The 14,178-nt window shown below is 44.4% G+C and overlaps 1 protein-coding gene across 4 annotated transcripts in view; it reads left to right on the top strand.

Annotated features, from left to right (window-relative positions):
* CACNA1E (calcium voltage-gated channel subunit alpha1 E) overlaps nucleotides 1-14,178 on the top strand; it is a 497,518-nt gene that overhangs the window by 398,276 nt on the left and 85,064 nt on the right. For all 4 annotated transcript variants that reach the window (XM_043568526.1, XM_043568524.1, XM_043568525.1 and 1 more), the window contains exons 10-14: nucleotides 4,538-4,653; nucleotides 9,001-9,054; nucleotides 9,911-10,000; nucleotides 11,499-11,708; nucleotides 12,446-12,558. In XM_043568526.1, the coding sequence (XP_043424461.1) occupies nucleotides 4,538-4,653; nucleotides 9,001-9,054; nucleotides 9,911-10,000; nucleotides 11,499-11,708; nucleotides 12,446-12,558 (583 nt within the window). The remainder of the gene's footprint in view (nucleotides 1-4,537; nucleotides 4,654-9,000; nucleotides 9,055-9,910; nucleotides 10,001-11,498; nucleotides 11,709-12,445; nucleotides 12,559-14,178) is intronic.

Genomic DNA, 14,178 nt, shown 5'->3' with positions numbered 1-14,178 from the left:
ATACTGCATTCTCCAGACAGGGAGACGGGTGCTGCCGCTGGAGCATGGCCGTGGTGACTGCAGGCAGGTGGGCGGGTGGGAATGATGGGAGGTGAGGTTTGGAGGAAAGGTTAGGATCAGGCTGTGAAAAACCATGAAGGGCATGTTAAGTGTTTGTACTTCATTTAGCAGAGGGTGGAGGAGGCTGTGGAGGAGCAGGGGAAGAATAGAAAGAAAATGGAATGTATAGGATCTGAGGGTCATGGTTCCTCTTAGTGACTCTGTGTCCTTGGATGCTTGCTCTCTCACAGGGCCACTTAACTCTCCTTAGATTTAGTGCTCTGAGCTAGAAAATGGTGATGTTGGTAATAATGCTTATCCTCGATGCTAAAGGATTATTGTGTTCCTCTGCTCATAGCCTGCTTAAATCCTCCTTTTTTCAAGGTCTTCTTCAAAATATTACCTCCTTGTTAAACTTTCCCGGATCCCTAGAGTGTATTTGAAAAATCAAGACACATACATATGAAACAATAAAGAAAACAGCATATAAATATGCCATTGGACTAGGGAGACATGTGTGCCGCATGAAGAGCTTGGGCTCTTAGAGCAGACAGGCTTAGGGTCCAATCCTGGATCTGCTTCTTACTTAAATTATCACAAGTTGTTTAACTTTTCTTTTCTTTTCTTTTTTCTTTTCTTTTCTTTCTTTTTTTTTTTTTTTTTTTTTTTTTTGAGAGAGAGTGTGAGCAAGTGGGGGAGGGGCAGAGAGAGAGGGAGACGCAGAATCTGAAGCAGGCTCCGAGCTCCAGCTGTCAGCACAGAGCCCGATGTGGGGCTCAAACCCGTGAACCATGAGATCATGACCTGACCCAAAGTCAGATGCTCAACTGACTAAGCCACTCAGGTGCCCCGTTTAACTTTTAAATTGAGGACAAAAATACCTGTTCCACCTTCTTCTCAGAGTGATTATAAAAAAATATTAGCAAAATGTATGAAGGTGCTCAGAAACTAGAAAGGGCCTCACAAATGCTACTCACTGTGATTATTGTTTTAGGTTTAGAAGTGATCAGATCTAATGTGTGTTTTAGAAAGAGTGAGTGAGATGGATAAAATGAAGAAAAGAGAAACAGGTGGTTGAGAGACCATGTTAGTGCTATTGCAATAATCCAGGCATAAAATGATGAGGTCCTGGACAAAGGCAGTTAGGACAAAGAGGAAAGGTTGATCCAAGTGCTGTTTTGAAGATAGAACCAACAGAACATGGCACACTAACTGGACAGGAAGGATAGAAAGAAAACAAAGAGCCAAAGGTAAAAACCTTGATAGATGGTGTTACCATGAGCCAATCCAGCCCCTTGTTTCTTTCTAATTGTTGACATCCAGGGAAGAAGGCAAGGAAAGGCGGTGCCCCACGGCTTGTATTCTGTTATTCTGACTCTCAATGGCCCTGGACTCTTCATTTTGACTGTCTCTCCCTCTCCATTCCCCCAAAACAGTGTTGATAGAACCATCTGAACCTGAAGACAAGCTCACGATTTCTCCTTTTAATATGCCTTATTCCCATGCCCTCAGCCTGACCATGACCATGATAAGGTGTCTGTGCCAAGGAATCCATCTATCTTGATAGGAGAGGGTGAATGAGGTGCCTCCTCTTCCTCTGCCCTGGAGCTGTGACACATCCCTCAACCCCTGGCTGGTTTCTTCCTCCCTGGATATGAACAATGTTTTATTTTGGAAGAAAAATTACGCTCAGAGACTGAGTTTGACTTTTCCAGCAATTTATTTAACGAAAGTTCACTGCAGGAATTTGACAAGCCAATAGTACACAGGATAATTTCTGTTAATAAGCCAATAAAGAAATAACATACTCACCGGGGCGCCTGTGTGGCTTAGTCGGTTGAGCATCCAACTTCAGCTCAAGTCATGATCTCGTGGTTTGTGGGTTCAAGCCCCGCATCCGGCTCTGTGCTGACAGCTTAGAGCCCAGAGCCTGCTTCAGATTCTGTGTCTCCTCCTCTCTCTGCCCCTCCCATGCTCATGCTTTGTCTCTCTCTGTCTCTCAATAATAAATACACGCTAAGAAAAAAAATTTTTTTAGAGAAATAACATACTCGAAATCAATGATAGATCAATCACACTGTTGTTCCAGGCAAGAGGAGGTGAAAGGAATAAAGTGCAAATTTAGTTGAGGTGTACCTTTATACAAGTTGGTACTGGGGAGAGACAGCTTAGCCAAACTGGGAGCTGACGTCCAGGTACTAGTGCAAAAGTAAAAGCCCCGTGTGGCTGGAGCATGTTGCTATGGAATGGGGCCTGGTGTTGATGGGCAAGCTGATCTTCATGGGGCCTCTGCACAACTCATCACTGCCTGTAAGTGACACCTTTACAGATGTTAAGTTTTATTCAACTTACTACTGGAAGCCCTAGCCACAGAAGTCAGACAAGAACAAGAAATCAAAGTCATGGAAATTGGTAAGGAAGAAGTAAAACTTTCACTATTTGCAGATGACATGATGCTATATACAGAACACCCTCAAGACTCCCTCAAGAAACTACTAGAACTGATCAGTGAATTCAGTAAAGTCCCAGGATACAAAACCTATATACTGATATCCATTGCATTTCTATACACTAATAATGAAATAACAGAAAAAGAAAGTAAGAGAACAATCCCATTTACAGTTGCACCGAAAATAATACCATACCTAGGAATAAACTTAACAAATGAGGTGAAAGACCTGGCCTCTGAAAACTATAAAACATTGATGCAAGAAGTTGAAGAGGACAAAAAGAAATAGAGAGACATTCCATGCTCACGGATTGGGAGAACAAGTACTGTTAAAATGTCTATACTACCCAAAGTAATCTACAGATTTAATGAAATCCCTATCAAAATACCAACAGCATTTTTCACAGAGACAGAACAAACAATTCTAACATTTGTATGGAAACACCAGAAACTAATATGACACTGTATGCTAGTTGGAATTAAAATAAACTTCAAAACAAAAGTGTCACTGTTACCAAGGCTGGAGCTGATTGCCCAAGATCTTCAAGGAGCTATATTAGATCAGCAAAGTATAGCCTTGCTCAGACCAAGCACTCTTGGGTCATCCTCACAAATTCTGCATTCATAGTCTAATGTGCCCTTGCCATAGTTGTTTCTCCATATGCTTTTATTGTTAAGCCCCCAGTGTGGCCCCTCAGCAGCTGAGCGGCTGAGTTCTGATACGTGAGAACAGAGAAGATGATGACACCTGGAGACAGCTTACTTCATTCTTAAAGCAAAGCAACTTTCCTTCGAAATACAACTTTTTACAGTGGGTGCTGGGCTCCCTCGTTGTCAGGCTGAAGCTCTCTAGTTGTGGGGAGCACCTTGGCTAAGGGCAACAGCTTCCAGGTAGTAGGGAGCATGCCTGAGCCGAGGCTGGAGAGGCACTACACTACTAAGGGCATTGTAGCCTGGAGGGGTGTTTGATGAGAGGGTGTTGGTAGAGGTGGTTGCTAGAGAGGCCTATCAGCAAATGAATATTTTTTAACCCCATTTGCTCAGCCATTGAATTTGCTCATCTTCCTCTCTACCAGGAAGTCCTTGTGTCTCTTTTCCCTTTCCACGCCACTCACCCTCCCCACCCCCACCCCCACCCCCCACCCCCCCACCCCCCGCCACCCAGGGGTTTAGGCTTTTCATCGTCTTGTACAGAGTGGCTCTGGTCCCCTGCACCTGTCAGTGGACTGTGTCTTCTCCCTGACCCTGACCTTGGCTTTCCATCTATCTCATTATCTCCTCTCATATCCCTCCCATCTTCCTACTCTCTTTCTTTTGGAGCCAGGTGCCCTTCCCGTGTTCTTCCCTTTCCTATTTAACCTCCACTAGCCATCTTCACACAGCACTCAGTCCTTCAAGGCATTGGTGTCAATGATCTTCAGTGGCAGCCCTTATAGAGTGTCACAGGATGCAGAATGCCAGAGGAAGCACGGCACTATGGTTAGACTTTAGATCCCAGCAAGTTACTTCCCTTCTCTAATCCTTGGTTTCCCCATCAGTTAAGTAGGAATTTTAATAGTACTTATTACTTCACATGGTGACTGTAATGGATTAAATTAGAGTCCATGGGTATGAAAAACTTCATACAGGGCTGGCACATAATTGGTCCATATAGATTAATCACTGTTGTTATTAAAAGCATAAAGGGTAGGTGTGCCCCTCAGGAGGGTTAATGGCCTTATGTTGTAGCTGGGGAAACAGAACATAGCATTTTGAACCCTAGTTTGTCACCTAAGAAAGTACCTTTTAAAATAGAGCAAGCAGAGGGTGTTAGTGATGACTGGGATGAAACTGATCTGGGAAAGCTTCTTGAGTGAGGCCGAACAAAGTATGTTTCTGAACAGCATTTTAAGGAGGTGATAGTTGCAGCCTGGAACAAAGGAAAGGAGAAATGGGGCATAGAGAGTCACCTGCTCAAACACTCTCTTGCTCCTACTTGCTTCACCCTTCCTTTTAGTCACGGTACTACCCCAGTTCACTGCTTATGAATCTCATCCTTCTCATCCACAGGGAATTTGCCAAAGAGAGAGAGAGAGTGGAGAACCGGAGAGCTTTCATGAAATTGCGGCGGCAGCAGCAGATTGAGCGTGAGCTGAATGGGTACCGCGCCTGGATAGACAAAGCAGGTGAGGCCTGGCGGGCTGCACAGACTTCAGTGTAGACGTCCCCCTGAGCACCCCCGGTGCCTCCATTCACAGGAGCAGCCTTGGCCAGAGCAGAGAGTAGCTCTGGATGCCTCACCGGCTTTGTGGGCTCCATGCTGGTCCCTCTTTCTTCCTCAGGGACTAACTGTTCCTATTCTTCTACCGAACACCTTCACGAGGCTCACAGTTTAGCAAGGTGAACTGAGTGAAAGGTAACATAGCTAGCTCCTGGAGCTGGGTTGGGTGGGTGACATTGTACACTACTGCTGATAATTATAATGACCACCAGCAGCAGCAAAAACAGTCCATTCATTCCACAAATATTTGAGCGCTTGCTTTGTGCCAGCCCCTGTCCTAGGTACTTGAGATACAGCAATGAACCGAACAGACCACCAGCTCACCAAAGCCCCTTTCATGTGAAGCCCATTCCCCTCTATTGGAGAAAGCAGGGATAAACAAAATAATAAATGAATAACTTGTAAGAAGGTGACAAGTACCATGGAAAACAGATCAAGGTAGGGTTATGGGGTGTAGGGTAGGTTGTGTTTTGAAATAGGGAGATCAGGGAGACCCTTTTGGGGAGAGACTTGAAGGAGTTGAGGTGGTAAGTCATGGGAAGGTCTGAGGGGGAATATCTCAGTGCTAAGACTCTAGTGTGGAAGCAAGCCAGGAATATCCCAGGAACAGAAGGAAGAATGAGTAAAGGGAGAGGGGCAGGAAGACAGGGTGGGGCCAGTGATGAGAGGAGTGGGCAGAACTTATGGGCCATTGTAAGGGTTCGGGGCTGTGCTGTTAGTGATGCAAGAACCATTGGAGGGTTTGGAGCTGAGGTGGGACATGGTCTGATTGAAGATTTTGAGGGGACCCTTTGGCTGCTGCATTGAGAGTACACTGTAGGAGGGCAAGGTCAGAAGCAGGGGACCAACGGCGAGGCCACTGCGGTGAGACGGGTAATACCTGATGGTGAGAACTGGTGATTCCTATTTCCTGAGCTATCACCAGTTCCTCGCTATGAGGCTCGGCCTTGAGGATAGGTCCAAACCTATCATGATTTTGTTAACCCACAGAACCACCAGCTTCAAGTTCGACTGTGGCTCAGCTGCTCATGAAGGGGTATTGATCACCGCATATCTGTCAGTAAAATGGATGCATTTGCTTTCCTTATTATTTTAAAGATTACATTGCATTGGTGTTATATATCTTTATTTTCATCCTGAGCAAAGAGGAATTTATTTTAATAAAAAGATACACATGACAGCATTTTTTCCCCTCTATTCTTGGTAGAAAGCATAGCACAGATGTGAGATCTCTCCAGAAAAATTTGGAATATGATTTGATGCTTAGTTGCCTGAGACTTATTCTTCCATAGCAGCTTAGGAATGACACCATGGCACTCCTCTTCTACCCACCAAGACAAAAAAGCTCTGTCTCAGCTCTGGAGTCAACTTTTGATCATCTGTCAGGGATGAGAGAGTACGTATGATTAAAAGTGCCATTTCAAAGCCAGACAATAAGCACCTCCCATTTAGGACCATCTGCATTTCTTTGCTGCTTCTAGAAGCATGTACCATACCCACTGACTATACTTTCAATTTGCCCTTTCTCCTCCGAGGTTCTCAAGTAGGGGTGAATGTGGACCTCTCCTCCTTTCCAGAATGTTAACTCAGCCTTACTGAGCAGATTCATCTCCAGGTCTGGCAGGCAGCTTGAAGTTCCCCACTGTCCTTGGCTTCCTGGGTGGAGGAGCCATCTGACAGACCACCCCAGGGAGCAGTCTGGCAGCAGAACTGGAAAAGAACGTTGCCCGCCCTGTCCATGACCCGACTCGTGGTCAGGCAGCACAGGACGCTGTTCTTTGTGGCTCTGCTTTTCAGATACATGCAGAATTCCAAGGCTCCACTTTCTTCCAGTTGGCAAAGCCAGCTCTCTCCTTCTAAGAAAAAAGACGCACTGCAACGTCAGATTGGGCTTCCTGGCCCTTCCCTTTGCAAATGGGGTGTGAGTGAATCAGAGACATATGGGTTACATTTCCCTGGAAAGAGACTCTCAAGTTCGAGAGAGAACTTGGCAAAAGGCTATGGGGGAAGGTGGGGGCAGCTTCCGCACATCCAGAGCCCTCAAGCACTTCCCAGAGATACTCAGCAGCACCACGCGCCCTCCTTCTGCCTTGGGGGTCCTCAGATTAGCCCACCCAGCACCCAGGCACAGTACAGAGCAGATGTGCCTCCCTGGCTGAGGTCATTCATGTTGCTATGAGGTATTTTAACAAGTACCTAATCTTTAAATGATGTCCTCTGAACAACGTGTGCTGTAAATGACTTTAAAACCTCTATGTCTGCATAAAGGAGCATCTCACCAATAACATTTAACCTGTTAACTTAAAGTTTTGCCAGAGGCTGTACTAAAAAGGAAAGCTAAACATTTATGCCTTGATATAATAGCTATCCTGAGTGGTACCCTCCAAGCTTCAAAATGTTCCCCTCCCTGGGAAATACATTATATGCTCTCAGTTTTATATGCAGGTGGAATTATGGTAATGACTTTACCCTCTTCTGCTTGTCCTTTTACTTGTTACAATTGCTTAAATGAAACCATCATTTAATAGAGCCTGCTGCAAGCTTTTCCCCAGCAGCTGGGATCTTAAGGACTGATGGCTTCCAGCTTCCAGCTTCCTGCCTATGGCTGAGGTTGGGGTGAGGATTAAACTCATCCACATCACTCCCAATGGAGACACAGAATCCTGTCAGATATGGGACAGAAGGGCTAGTTTGTAAGTTTGGAGGAATGCTAGTGAGGTTTATCCTAACAAGTCTTACTAGAAAATAGCCCACTAGTGATGATACCTCCCTGGAATACAGGACTGTTCCTGGGGAGGTCAAGAGGGAAATCCAAGGAACCGCTTGATTCTTTTCCAAATACTGACAACCAGACACAGCATTCCAACACTGGCCAGTCCTTCAGTTCTCCAATTGGATATCCAAAAATTCAATTCAATTCTGACACTAAACACCACCAGAAGTTAGTGCAGATCCCACAGATTAGGGACTCAGTCCCACAAGCCTGCCATCATTTCACACACCAGCCACAAGTGGAGTCCCGAAGTGACTTGCATTTTTACCCACTCAGTTGCCAATTTAGAGGGTTCCAGGTTGATCATTCCTTGAATGATTTCCAGAACTCAGGAAAGCTATACTTCCTATCACCAGTTTATTACAAAGGATCCAACTCAGGAATAACCAAATGGAAGAGATTCCTTGGGTAAGGTGGAGGGTAGAGGGGGACACAGACCCTCCATGCCCCTTTCAGGCACGTTACTCTCCCAGCACCTTGACATATTCACTAACTCCGAAGCTCCTTGAGCCCCCTCATGGAAGGTTTGTTGTTGTTGTTGTTGTTGTTGTTGTTGTTGTTGTTGTTGTTTTTCCTGAAGATTCCATTATGTAGACATACTTGATTAAATCATTGGGCATTGGTGATTGTGCATTCTCCAGCCTCTCTCCCATCATGGGAACTGGGAGGGGGAATGAGGCTGAAAGTTATAACCTAATCATATGGTTGGTTTTTCTGGTGACCGATGCAGATCCTTAAGTAATGTAGGCGTCGTTGACACTGAGTTGTCTACTTAGCATACAAAAGACAGTAAATTCCAAGGGTTTTTGGAGCTCTGTGCCAGGAAGGTGGACAAAAACCAGATATTTATTTTTCGTTCTATCAGAGGGCCAAATTCACGACAGACCTGAGCCTCTTTTGCCCAAGCAAGGCAGACTGTAGTGTGGGGGTAAGAGGAAGCAAGCCCACAAGATGCCATTAGCATCTTCTGCTGCTCCTCCTCAAAGAAGTAGACTGGCTGGAGCTCAAAACATGGTTTTATCGCCTGAACGAGGCAGTAGATGTTGCCCTGGTATGCCTTGTATGTGCTGCCGACAAGAAAAACCAAGGAAGCGCCTACTGCTAGAAAAAGTTTAAAGAACCTGGATAGAAGGAAAAAAATAGAAATGGAAAATTTTCATTGCTATCAGTTTAGGAGATTTTGGTTAGAAAGAGGTAAGTTCTTTCTCTCAACAAATATTACCCGACACAGGGCTGAATTTTAACAGTCAACCTCCAAGTGCCCCCTTACTACAAGAACTTCCTTTCTGTTCTCATCTGCACTTGGGAGCTCCCTCTGTGACCCTTGATGTCTTTCTGAAGCTGGTGCTTGCATGGAGCTATGAACTCTTTGCTCTCTCTCTGTTGCCCTGGGGCCACAGCTGTCCCTAGAGGATTTTTCATCTTGTGAAATAATTTGACATTTACAGATAATTTACTAAACCATTTATTTCCATATAGAGGAAGTCATGCTTGCTGAAGAAAATAAAAACGCTGGAACATCAGCCTTAGAAGGTAAGGAAGTGCTCCAACGCTTTACTGCATTTGCGCCCTCTTACGCTGTGGCAATCTCTTGATCAAAAGAGAAAGAAATAAAAAGAGTGGTGCTCTGGGATTTGAAATGAAAGTCTCTCTGTCATAAAATCCCTCATGCTTTAAAATGAAGGGAATTGAGTCATGGATTTAAATGCTTTTTGAAGTGATGAAAATGAACTCCAATAGCTGCTTTGTTCTAGGGCGTGTGATTGCTACTGTGCAATGAAAAGACCATCATACAACCAGTGGCATGGAAAGGGATCTTCTTTGAAAATTTGCAGGGATCGTCTTGGGACCACTTTCATTAGCAGGAAGTGGCATTATTTTGTTTTTTATTTTTTTAACATTTATTTATTATTGAGAGACAGAGAGAGACAGAGCATGAGCTAGGGAAGGGCAGAGGGAGAGGGAGATACAGAATCTGAAGCAGGCTCCAGGCTTTGAGCTGTCAGCACAGAGCCCAAAGCGGGGCTTGAACTCATGAACTGTGAGATCATGACCTGAGCCGAAGTCAGACGCTTAACCAACTGAGCCACCCAGGCGCCCCAGGAAGTGGTATTGTTTATGAAGAACCAGAACAAATAGATATGGAGTGCCTATTTACGACTGCATGTAGATAGGGTCTGGCAAGGACTCTGGAGCACATGTGTTTCAAGGTGCTGCTGAGCACACGAGTCATGTTTCTATAGACATTCGTGATTTCTGTAACCATGGCTCAGCTGTTTCAAGGCAGTCGCCTGTGTCAAGAGGCCTCTGGCACACAGTCCTCAGCTTTGACCTGAATGATTTGATTGTTCTTGTGTTCTTTCACTGGACTTCCCCTTCCCTGGTACAGTGCTTCGAAGGGCAACCATCAAAAGGAGCCGGACAGAGGCCATGACTCGAGACTCCAGCGATGAGCACTGTGTTGATATCTCCTCTGTGGGTGAGTGGAACCAGTTAGATCTTCTTTTATTGGTCTGAATCTTCTATGTAAAGAAAGATCATGTCTTTTGAGAAGCGCCACAAAGAGGAACAGAATCCAAAGAATCCAGAAAAAGAGAAAGTCTTGGAAATCTAATAGATGACAGTGAGTTGCAGAGAAAAATGGACCATGGGGTTGAGGGCTAAGAATCCAACCAGATTCTTCAAGTGTGTCAGATGTATCCCTTTTACATATATATACATATACTTTCTGTCCTAAATGTGATAATGAGAACCCACTTTGGGATATTGTTCAGAAGATCCTGAGGACCTGATGCTTCTAGTGACCCCCATTTGAGACCCTGGAATCATTTGCTTAGCCACAGTGGCACCTACCTACTTCCATGTGATGTTTAAACAGATTGTTACTGACAACCCTTAAAAACCCTCTTCAATCCCAGGTTCCCAGACATTCTGGTCAATGCAGATTTTACCTCCCCAGAAAAAGGGAAGGGTCTCACTTCAACCTTTTTAAAAATATATATATACTATCAAATTGGCTTCCATACAACACCCAGTGCTCATCCCAACAAGTGCCCTCCTCATCGCCCATCACCCACTTTCCCCTCTCCCTCACCTCCCCCATCAACCCTCAGTTTGTTTTCTGTATTTAAGAGTCTCTAATAGTTTGCCTCCCTCCCTATCTGTTAGTAACTTTTTCTCCCCTTCCCTTCCCCCTGGTCTTCTGTTAAGTTGCTCAAGATCCACATATGAGTGAAAACATATAGTATCTGTCTTTATCTGACTGACTTGTTTCACTTAGCATGATACCCTCCAGTTCCATCCACGTTGCTGCAAATGGCAGGATTTCATTCTTTCTCATTGCCAAGTAGCATTCCATTACACACACACACACACACACACACACACACACACCCCACATCTTTATCCATTCGTCAGTTGATGGACATTTAGGCTCTTTCTATAATTTGGCTATCGTTGAAAGCATCGCTGTAAATATTGGGGTATGTATGCCTCTATGCTTCAGCATTCCTGTATTCCTTGGGTAAATTCCTAGCAGTGCTATTGCTGGGTCATAGGGTAAAAGCAGAAGAGTTGTACAGAGCTCATTGCTGCTTTAGGCTGCCAGTGGTAGAAATACCACAAATGCAGCCAATTGACTCCAATGCCTGAAGCATATTTAAAAGGAAAGGCCAGAAAGAAGCTTAATCTATGAAAAACATAAACATCATCCTGTTAGGATTCAGAACACTGGATGTATGTTTCATGTCATGCCCAGGGAATCTTTTGGTTTCCTAAAACTTAGAGTGTCCAGTGAGGATAACCAGGGATCTCTGCTATGGAAACACTTAGCCCATATCAAGGGGATTCCTTGGGCCTGCAACATGGTGGTCACTGAGCCAACTGAAGCTGTCCGTCTCCCCCTTTGAAGGCCCCCTTGCCATGGAGGGTGATCTGTTGTGCAGCCTCATTCTTCTTCTGTACTTGTCTCCCCTTAGGCACACCTCTTGCCCGAGCCAGCATCAAAAGTGCAAAGGTGGATGGGGCCTCCTATTTCCGGCACAAAGAAAGGCTTCTGCGCATCTCTATCCGCCACATGGTCAAATCCCAGGTGTTTTACTGGATTGTGTTGAGCCTTGTGGCTCTCAACACTGCCTGTGTGGCCATCGTCCATCACAACCAGCCCCAGTGGCTCACCCATCTCCTCTGTAAGTGAATAGTGACTACTGGCTGTCACAGGTGCTGCCGAATTGGAATGTGAATGTAAGAGAGCAGGCATCCTACTGGACCTGGCAGTGTTCTGTGAGGGAGGCTAGAGTTGTCCTCAAGGGGTTGGGATATCACATGACCATTCCCCTTGTCATTCATCATTGAACCACTAACTTATTGAGAAGTCAATAAGATAGTGTTAGCCTTGGGTACTTTAAAGCCTTCACTTAGGCTCAATGGTGTAGGCTCAGTGGTGTAGAGAGTTTGGTCACCTAAGTCCTGGGGAGAAAGTTCTTAGGGCAATGGTTACTTCCAGTAGACCAATAAGGGAACTTATAGGTCAGCTCTGAGTAAGGCTGCCACTGGGTGTCAATGAAGATCCAGGATGCTGTCACAGCTGGGTGTGTATAGGTTGAATCTGGCTGTTGCATCAAAGCCATGGTAAAGCTCTTTCTTTCTCTCCTGAGAGCTGTATACCATTCAAAGGATAGTGACAAATCCACCTATTGAAAAAGAGCAAAGCTAATATGCGGAGTGTGCTTGGGACTCCCAGATCAGAGTGTACGCAGATATCATCAGGTTTTGCCTGGCTTTGACCTGACACGGTCAGTGAATGTCTTTGCATTATGGATCCTGCTGGTGTTGAGGGCTCCTCTGTAGGTGAGAGTGTCGGGCTGGGGCATGCAGGAGCCCATGCCATCTATGGAACAAAGGCTTCTTCTTTTGATGCTTTCAGACTATGCAGAATTTCTGTTTCTGGGACTGTTCCTCTTGGAGATGTCCTTGAAGATGTATGGCATGGGGCCTCGACTTTACTTTCACTCTTCATTCAACTGTTTTGATTTTGGGGTAAGTGCTTTGGAGCCCGCCTGTCCTCCTGCTTCGTGTTGATATGCCACGGTTTGAGATAAGCAGCTTGCTCCATTGCTCAGCATGAAGCACTGAAATCAGAATTTATAAAAGGGGAATAAGTAAGTTAGCTACAGGGAAGTCAGGAATGAGTGAATCCTTCCCACTGTAGGGTTGGTTTGTTTGTTTTTTTAAAGCTCTTTTACTTTTAATGTTTTTATTGAAGTATAACACGTATACCATGGTGCACACTTAAGTGGATAGCTGTATGAATTTGACAGATCTACCCATAGTAAGTTTTGAACCACTTATTGTCTTGGGGGAAGCCTGAGAGAGAACAAAGGAACTGATTCCAGAAGGTGGTTCAGTAAAAAAAAAAAAAAAAAAAAAAAAAAGAAAAAAAAAAAAAGAAAAAAAAAAAGAAAAAGAGAGAGAGAGAGAAGCTTATATATTTGTGTATTTTTTAGTTCAGTTTAAAATTGGGAAAGTTACCTAGATATACTGTCATGCAAACGTGCACACACACACACACACACATACACACACACACACACTTGTATTAGCAAGTTCCCACATAGACTATTTCATCCAGTGTTCACTTCCTAAATACTGTTGATATATAAATGTGTTGATATATAAATGTGTGCCTTCAAGATGTTTTGACATACATTTTTGTCCTCCACTGCTTTTGGGACTCCTAACCACTCTATTACATATCAGGAATTATCTTTCTCATTTGAAAATGAGTAAATAGAGAACATCGTGTGCAAGTTCACATAGCCAGTTAGCAGCAGAACTAGGTTGCAAAACTTTGGGTTCCTGAACCACTTCTCTTTCTGCCAAGCCCACTTCTGTTCCTGCCAAATCTTCAGTTATGTGCTAACGATTTTGAGCACTTGCCAATCTGCATTTTAACTTGGAACATATGCTTCTGGGTATGGGCAATTTTCAGGCATAACAGCTAGTGAAAGACCATTCCCTCTCTACATACTTCCCAGCATTGCAGTGAGGATTAATTTTTGTTATTTGTCCTAGAGCACTGTGTAGAATATAGTAGACATTCAGTGAAAATATAATGAAAACAAAGCCAAAATGTTAATTTGACACTACTCCTTCCCACGGCAATCAGATTCTGTGCCACCAAGTAGTACTGTCACATTGGGGTACATGGGACCTGTGTGGCTAAAAGATGCTTCACATATAGGTGAATGAACCTTGTTAGTGCTTCTTGTTAGTGATTCTTGTTAGTGCTAAATTCTCGGACGGTGAGAGAACGTGGACGTTCTCTGAGGTTTTTACATTGGGATGCAACCTGCATTAACTCAAATTTGTTTCTTTGCTTTGAGTATCGCTCTTTTGTCTGTCTGTTCAAGGAGTTACTGTGTAAGAACGCTTGTGGCTATCAAATTTGTGCAGAGGCACACTGGCTTTTGTAGTTTTCACCAAGGACAAAACAGCAGTCAGTGAACCAATCTCCAGCATGAAGGATTGAAGTCAGGAAGAGGAGTGGAGAGAAGTGGGGAGGGAGGCAGTAGAGTCTCATTTTCCTTTGGCAGCCTTCACAAATAGGTAGTCCTGTTGGAGCTGTGCTGGGTGGGGTGGGGAGAGTTTCAATTTCAC

The sequence above is a fragment of the Prionailurus bengalensis genome, chromosome E4 (assembly GCF_016509475.1).
Source record: "Prionailurus bengalensis isolate Pbe53 chromosome E4, Fcat_Pben_1.1_paternal_pri, whole genome shotgun sequence".
Classification (NCBI taxonomy): Eukaryota; Metazoa; Chordata; class Mammalia; order Carnivora; family Felidae; genus Prionailurus; species Prionailurus bengalensis.
This window is presented reverse-complemented; position numbering and strand designations above follow the sequence as displayed.